The sequence below is a fragment of the Crocodylus porosus genome, unplaced genomic scaffold (genome assembly GCF_001723895.1).
Source record: "Crocodylus porosus isolate Cpor-Errol unplaced genomic scaffold, CroPor_comp1, whole genome shotgun sequence".
Lineage (NCBI taxonomy): Eukaryota > Metazoa > Chordata > Crocodylia > Crocodylidae > Crocodylus > Crocodylus porosus.
The window spans coordinates 19,785,795-19,794,420 of NW_017728912.1; the positions used below are offsets into that span (position 1 = coordinate 19,785,795).

At 45.2% G+C, this 8,626-nt stretch overlaps 1 protein-coding gene across 1 annotated transcript in view; it reads right to left on the reverse strand.

Moving 5' to 3' along the window:
* Nucleotides 1–8,626, reverse strand: part of SEC24B (SEC24 homolog B, COPII coat complex component) — an 84,393-nt gene that overhangs the window by 33,613 nt on the left and 42,154 nt on the right. Inside the window, exon 10 of the mRNA XM_019533962.1 lies at nt 1,111–1,223. Within this exon, the coding sequence (XP_019389507.1) occupies nt 1,111–1,223 (113 nt within the window). The remainder of the gene's footprint in view (nt 1–1,110; nt 1,224–8,626) is intronic.

The window sequence follows — 8,626 nt, forward strand, 5'->3', positions numbered from 1 at the left end:
CCTGTTAGTGATGCCCCTGTTGATGCATGACAGGGTGAGGTTGGCTCTGCCTATTGCTTCGTTGCACTGGCAACTCATTTTCATTCTGGAGTCAATCATGACTCCAAGATCCCTCTCCACCTCTGTGCTGCCGAGAGGGTCAGCCCCTAACCTACAACCATAATGTTGGTTCCCTCTCCCCAGGTGCAGCACTCTGCATTTGTCCTTGTTGAACCGCATCCTGTTCAGATCTGCCCATTTCTTCAACCTATCCAGGTCTGCTTGGATGCAGTCCCTGCCTGCTGGTGTATTCAGCAGTGGGAGCCCCCCCCCAGGTGAGCTACTTGTGGCTTCGTCTTGTGTCCAGCCTTGCCTGGGCAGCCCCAGCCCCACTTCCTCCTTTACCACTGGGGCCTCGATCTGCCTCCCCCCATCCCCTAACACCCCCCCCTTCTCTCACAACAAACTTACCAGCAGGCCCTGGCTACTCTCCACACTGCTGGGCTGCACTCCTTGCTGCCTGCATGCTGCACTGCAGCTCTGTGCATGCACGAGGCATTTGTCAGCAACATTACTGGTCACATCAGCCAAAAAAAGCCAATTGCTGATACTGTCAATTTTCCTTATATTGGTGCCAATGCAATGTGGGACTGATGTATTGGTGCACCTCAAGAAGTCCTAGCAGCTGCAGCGTTATGTATTCCAGGAGGAGTGATCAATACACTTTTAGAAAAACAAACATTTTTAAAAGTTTTTCAGAATAACTAATATGAGGACCCCTCTTTATCTGCTGCTATTTGATCATTCAGGATATAATTTGGGGTTATCTAACAAAACAAAAACAGAAGCCGGTTTGTACATTACTTCTAATAAGATACATTCAGGGATATTCTTTGCCATGATGCAAACAGCTATGAATCACATTCCTATACACTTCTTCTAGATTCATATTTCAAAATGAAACTATCACCTTTGGCAGCAAACATGTGCCTTATATGAGCAGATTATGTACACACCATATGCAAGTACATATTGCATGGACAGAGAAGAGCATAGCAGAGGCACCACTGTGGACTGATCTCACACATGTAATTTAGCTACTACAAAAAAGATTTATTTTTATATTCTTACTTGTCTAGGTTTTCCAGGAGCGACTGGCAGACAACTGTCAAATATCCAGCTTCTACTGCATTATGAGACACATCTAAAACAAACAAATACACCGCAGGCTGAGGAGGACGAAGCTGTGAAGTACAGAAAACAAAACTTAAAATTCTTATTTTAAAGAATAAAAAGGACTGTTATCCACTATAATTTAAGAGAGTGAAAGATGAGAAGAAAAGAAAGGAAATAGCTTGTATTAAAATTAACTTTTTATGCAAAAAAGGGTAACAGTGAAATTAGCACAATCACTCAAGGACTTTAACAAAGCCAGATTAAAAACAAATCTCATTTATGTTAAGCACATAATTATTTAGAAAACAAAATTAAAATTTTAGTCTTTGCTTTAATTGACTGTGTCTAAGGAGAGCTTTTGATGTGAGGAATAACATTTATCATTTAAAATGACTTTTTTTCATTTTTTACTATCCTGAATTAAAACATCATCGGTGTCCCATGGTTATCATATTTACATTATAAATGCCTATATTCGATTATCAACTTGCCCCTACCTATAAGTTTAATTTTTCAGCCAAGCGTCCCAGTCAGCAGTGGAGAATTTAAATGCAACCATCTGTTGGAAACCGAGTAGCTTGTACAAGATAAACTGGTTCTTCCGCTTCTGGGAGAATGTGTTTCACTCCTAGTATACTAAATATAAAGTTTTATACAACAGGACTGCTAGTTGCTGAGTGTCCTAGAGTGAGAAGTTAGACTTAGGTCTAAAATTGTTTCAGTTTTTAAAATCTCTCCTCCATTGGTTTTGCTCATTGCTTGCTAACCTATTTAAGAATATTAGTACCTGCCCCAGGATTTTGGCATGACTAACTACTTTGTCCAGTTCAGTGTCATTTTGAAACATATTCAAGGTTTCCCATATTGTTGAGTGAACAGGGACAGCAAACAGGGCAGTTTGCAAGCAGTTCGCTGGGAGCAAGAGGAAGAGGAGTCAGGCACCAGATCCTGCTTCAGGAATTTAAGTGAGCCAGGGCTGCCTGTGTTTGGCTTGCTGTTTGTTTGGTAAGCAGTGTTTGGACATGTGCTCTGAACAAGCTGGAATACTGAGTGATTGGTGCTTGTGTCTGACAAAAGCCCCAACAAGGGTCAGTAATTATGATGCGATTGGAATAACAGAATAACTTGGTGGGATTGCTTGCATGACCCACGTACTGTTATGGATATATACTGAACATATAAACTGTTTAGGAAGGAAAGGCAGGGGAGAAGGGAAGGAGGAGAGGAGCTGTGCTTTATGGAGAAGAGCTGTATGTCTGCTCAGAGCTTCAGTACGAAAATCTCTAGGTTAGGGTCAGAGAGGAGAGCAACAAGGGCGACATCATGCTGGCTGTCTGCTAAAGACCACCAGACCAGTAGGATGAGGTGGATGAGGCCTTCTTTAAAACAGCTAGCGGAAGTTTCCTTATCACAGGCCCTGGTTCTCATAGAAACTTTAATTACCTTGACATCTGCTGGGAGGGCAATACAGCAGTGTGCAGGCAATGCAGGAAGTTTTTGGAGCATAGAACTTCCTGGTAAAAAAAGGTGTTGGAGAGGCCAACTAGGGGCCGTGCTCTTCTCAAACCTGCTGCTCACAAACAGGAAAGAATTGGTGGGGAATATAGAAGTGGATGGCAACTTGGGCAGGAGTGACCATGAGATGACAGTTCAGGATGCTGAGAAAAGGAAGGAAGGAGAGCACCGGAGTAAGGACCCTGGACTTCAGAGGTCGACTAGACTCCCTCGGGGAACTAATGGGCAGGATCTCCTTGGAGGCCAGTCTGAGGGAGAAAGGAGAACTGGTTGTATTTTAAAGAAACCTGATGGTGCAGGAACAAGCCATCTGAATGTGTAGAAAAGCTAGCAAGTATGGCAGAAGACCAGCTTTACTTACTAGGGAACTACTCTTCAGTAAGCTAAAACACAAAAAGGAAGCTTACACAAAAAGTGGAAACTTGGACAAATGAGAAGTTGTAAGAGTGTTGCTTGGGCATGCAGGAATAAAATCAGGAAGGCGAAAACACAATTGGAGTTGAACCTAGTAAGGGACACGAAGGGTAACAAGAAGGGTTTCTACGCATATGTTAGCAACAAGAGGAAAGTCAGGGAAAGTGTGGATTCCTTACTGAATGGGGGAGGCAATCTGACAACAGATGATGCCAAAGAGCCTGAAGTACTCGATGCCTTTTTGCCTCAGTCTTCCAAGGCCAAGTTGGCTCCTAGACTACTGCACACAGCAGCATAGTTTGAGAAGGTAAGCAGCTAACAGTGGCAAAAGAACAGGTTAAGGCAGGGTCGGGAATGTTTTTGGGCAGAGTGTCAAACACACCCACAATCTCAACTTCTAAGTTGTTGGTGTTCTAGGGACAGATGGTGGGAAGAACCACAAGGGACTTGATCCTTCTAGCGGTAGTGCAGCTCTAGCCCCTTCCCTCCATCCACCCCCAGGCATGCATGCAACTTGCCACGGCTTCCTGGACACTGGTGCAACTACTTGCAGCTTCCTGGCTGCCTGCCATAGCCAGTCCAGGCTCTGGGCAGGTTCCTGCTGCCTACCATAGAGCCCAGGGTGCTCGCAGCAGATAGCGGGAAGGCTACAAGCAGCTGTACCAGGGTCTATGCAGCCATGGCCCAGCTTGCTGCCATTGGCGGGTGCACGTACACCTTGAGGTGGATGGCAGAGAAGGGGCTTGAGGCTGCACTGCCACAACAAGGATCGGGCCCTTTGTGGCTCCCCCACCACCCACCACAAGGTGCGTGTGCCAAGAAAATGCATTTGCATGCCACGGTCTGGCATGCATGCTGGGAGTTGCCTACCCCTGGGTTAGGGACTATTTAGAAAAGCTGGAACTATACAAGTCCATGGGACTGGACAATACACCAGGGGGGATTGAAAAAGAAGGGGAGAAGGAAGAGAAACCAGTCACCAATGTGACTGCAGAGCTGCCGGCTGTTATCTTTGAAAACTCATGGCAATTGGGAGAGGTCCTGGATGATTGGAAAAGGGCAAATATAGGGTGCCCAGAGACATGTGGGAACGCCTGCTCCAATGCGCTGCAATTACAGTGTGTTGGAGCAGACTGGATTAATCAAATCTTTTGGAGCATGCTTATTAGCATTAAACAGTCTTTAGTTAAAGCACCCCTACTATTATTCTGTAGTGTGGTACACTGAATACAGGAACTGCTGAAAGCATTTTAATTAGAGCAGCTCCTGAGGGCTGCGCTAAGAATGAGGAGCCAGGGAACTAGACAAGTCAGCTTCATCTCAGTCCCCAGAAAAGTCATGGAGCTGGTCCCCAAGGAATCCATTTCTAAGGACCTGGAGAAGGTGGTTAGAAACGGTCAGCATGGATTCCCCAAAGGCAAATCATGCCTGACCAACCTGACTGCCTATGATGATGGGATGACTGGCTCTGGATGCAGAGAGAGCAGTGAACATGATGTACCTTGACTTTAGCAAGGCAAGGCTTTTGATACAGATTCATAGATGTTATGGTCTATTGAGGTCCCTTCCAATCCTCGAGTCCAACCCTCTGCACAGGCAGGTAAGTGTGCTGGGTTCAGATGACCCCAGCCAGATGCCTATCTAACCTTCTCTTGAAGACCCCCAGGGTAGGGGAGAGCATCACCTCCCTTGGGAGCCCATTCCAGATTTTGGCCACTAACTGTGAAGAAGTTCCTCTTAATGTCCAGTCTAAATCTGTTCTCTGTTAGTTTATGGCCATTATTTCTTGCAACCCCAGGGGTGCCTTGGTAAGTAGAGCCTCACCAATTCCGTTCTGTTCCCCCATGATGAATTTATAGGCAGCTAAAAGGCTGCCTCTCAACCTTCTCTTGAAGAGGCTGAAGAGGTCCAGGAGCCCTAGTCTCTCCTCGTAGGGCTTGGCCTGCAAGCCCTTAACCATACGAGTGGCCCTTCTCTGGACCTTCTCCAGGTTATCCACACCCCTCTTGAAGTGTGGTGCCCAAAACTGGACGCAGTATTCCAGCTGCTCTCTGACCAGTACCCGATAGAGGGGAAGTATCGCCTCCTTAGTTATGTTTGTCATTTATCTGCTGCTGCATGATAAAGTGCAGTTAGCTTTGCTGATGACTTTGTCACACTGATGACTCATGTTCATCTTGGAGTCCACTAGGACTCCGAGATCGCTTTCCATTTCTATGCTGCCCAGCAGGTCATTTCCTAGGCAGTAGGTGTGCTGGACATTTTTTCTCCCTAGGTGCAGCACTTCACATTTCTCCTTGTCAAATTGCTTTCTATTGTTTTCTGCCCATTTGTCCAACCTATCCAAGTCTGCCGGTAGTTGTTTCCTGCCCTCCCGTGTGTCCACTTCTCCCCACAGTTTTGTATCATCCGCAAACTTGGACGGAGTACACTTCACCCCCTCGTCCAAGTCACTGATGAAGACACTGAAGAGTATCAGTCCAAGGACCAAGCCCTGCGGGACCCCAATGCCCACGCCCTTCCAAGTCGATACCGACCCCTCCACCACCACTCTCTGGGTATGACCGTCTAGCCAATTTGCCACCCAACGGACTGTGTAATCATCCAAGTCACAGCCTCTTAATTTGTTCACCAGTGTGGGGTGGGATACCGTATTGTAGGCCTTCCTGAAGTCTAAGTAAATGATATCTATCCCTACACTCCTGCATCCAGGTGTTTTGTAACCTGGTCATAAGAAGAGACTAGATTAGTCAGGCATGATCTACCTGCTACGAGCCTGTGCTGGTTTCCCCTCAGCATAATTTTTCCTGCTGGGCTCTCACATATGAGCCTTAATAATCTTTTCAAAGACTTTATCAAGGATGAAAGTGAGACTGCCTGGCCTGTAGTTGCCTGGATCCTCCTTCCTCCCGTTTTTGAAAATAGGGACCGCATTGGCCCTTTTCCAGTCCTCCGGGACTTGGCCCATGTGCCACGAGTGCTCAAATATTCTTGCCCGTGGCTGTGCAATGACATCAGCCAGTGCCTTCAGTACCCTTGGATGGAGCTCTACAGTCCACTAGAACATTTTCACAAGCAAGCTAAGGAAGTACAGATCGGATGAATAGACTGTAAGGTGGACAGAAAACTGGTTGGATTTTCGGGCTCAAAGGGTAATAATCAATGGTCTACTTCTAGGCAGTATCAAGTGGAAACTGGGACCGGTTTTGTTCAATATCTTCATCAATGACCTGGAAGATGGGATGAAGCGCTCCCTCAGCAAGTTGGCTGATGACACCAAGCTGTAGGGAGTAGTAGATATGCTGGAGGGTCAGCCTAGGATTCAGAGAGACTCCACAAATTAGAGGACTGGAGCAAAAGAAATGCCATGAGGTTCAATAAGGACAAAGTGCAAAGTCCTGCATTTAGGATGGAACAATCCCATGGACCGCTACAGGTTGGGGACTGACTGGCAGCAGCAATGCAGAAAAGGACCTGGGGTTACAGTGAATAATAAACTGAATATGAGCCAACAATGTTCTCTTGCTGACAAGAAGGCTAATAGCATACTGGTAGGAGTATTGCCAGTAGATACAGAGATGAGATTATTCTGCTCTAATCGACATTGGTGAAGCAACACCTGGAGTACTGCGTTCAGTTTTGGGCCCCTGATATAAAAAGGAAGTAGATAAATTGGAGACAGGCCAGCTGAGGGCAAAAAAAAAAAAAAAAAAAAAAGACATTAGGGGCTGGGAAACATGACTTATGAGGTACTGCTGAAGGAACTGGGTTTATTTAGTTTGATGAGAAGACCGAGAGGGCATTTAACAGCATCCATCAACTAGCTGAAGGGTGGATACAAAGAAGATGAAGCTAGACTGCTCTCAGTGGTGGCGAAGACAGAACAAGGAGCAACAGTCTCAAGTTGCAGCAAGGGAAGCTTAAGTTAGGTATCAGGAAAAGCTCTCTTCACTAGGAGGATAGTAAAGCATTGGAATAGGCTACTCAGAGAGCCTGAAGGTTTTTAAAGACCCAGCTAGACAAAGCCTTGGCTAGGTTGGTTCTGCTTTGAGCAGGGGGTTGTGGATTAGATGACCTACTGAGGTCCCTTCCAGCTCTAATTTTCTATGATTCTATGATTGTCCTCCATGCTCAAACCTATTACACAGAATCCCTTCATTTCAGGAGGCGACTGGAATCACAGACATTATCTTTGTAAAGATTCTCAGGACTGAGACTAACTTAAAAGGCCAGAGAGCATAAGTAACAAAGCCAAGTTCAGGATAAGCCTCAGGAACATTTAATGTGATGGGAATAAAGATAGGCTTCTTTTAATTTACTTAAAAGGAAATTTCCTCTAGTTGATCAGACAAGTTATAGTAAAGAAATTGCATCCTGAGCTTAAGTTTTGAATATTAATTCAGATCTAAGAAGGATAATTTTCCCCACAATTCTTTTCTGAATCTATAAATTTTAGGGATCACATCCCCATTGCTCTTCTCTGATCAATTGTTCTGACTTCCAAAAGATTCTTCACTGTTCAGTCAGAAACTTCCCTTTTGATCAGGTAGGGAAAGAGGGGGCAGGAACGTAATAAAGGAAACTTCAGTGAGAAACTATAGAAATTCTGCCTGTCATAATCCTTTCCAATTATAACTCAACGAAGCGGATCCGTCTTCCCCTGACACACTGAGACATTTACAGCTCTGGGAGATCATCAAAAGCTACGTGGAGTTTAAGTTTGCTTTCAGAAATGAATAATTCTCCTCTTTAAAACTTAGGCCTAGGTTTGTACTTAATATTCACCTGCAGATCATCTTATAAGTCTTTGTTCCCACTGTGAAACTGGAATTCTAGGAATACCTTCCCATAGGTCACTATCCTCACAACCTTCATCTTGCCTAGGTAAGGACTTGCTCATAAATTAAGATGTAATTCTCACTGCTCTTATAGCTGTTGGCTTACAACATGTTGCACCAACAGACATTGCCTCTGGTTTCTCTATTTTCAGGTTTACTGATGGTTAGCAAAACATGATTAAGGACGTCCAAGCCATAACAACTGGAAGCAGAAATGGAATAATTTCTTATCAGAGACATGTTCAGTAAGGTTACTTCCTCCCTGTTATCTACAAATACATAGGAATAAAACTGAAGAGGTAGGGTACTTCAGAAAATCCCAACACCTTTCAATTTGGTAAGTTATCGGTCTTGCCCATCTTTTTCCAGAAAAGGAGGAGAAGCCCAGACTGTGGATCAGGCAAGACAACTCCAGCAGACCCACAAACAGAATTTGTTTGGCAGTCTTTTTAATCTGCTCACGTGTAGGTGATTTTATTCCACATAGAATAAGGCTGCCAGACCAAACAGCACCCACAACTACAGCCCAGCCCAGCCCAACGAGCGAAACAAATAAACAGGTAAGAGATAGGGACCAGGGTAACGCTGGGACTAGGGGGTCAGTACACACACCCACAGGAGGCCTCAAATGCCTCTACACAAATGCTCGTAGTATGGGCAACAAGCAGGAGGAACTCACCCTCCTGCTGGCTGACACCAGCCCG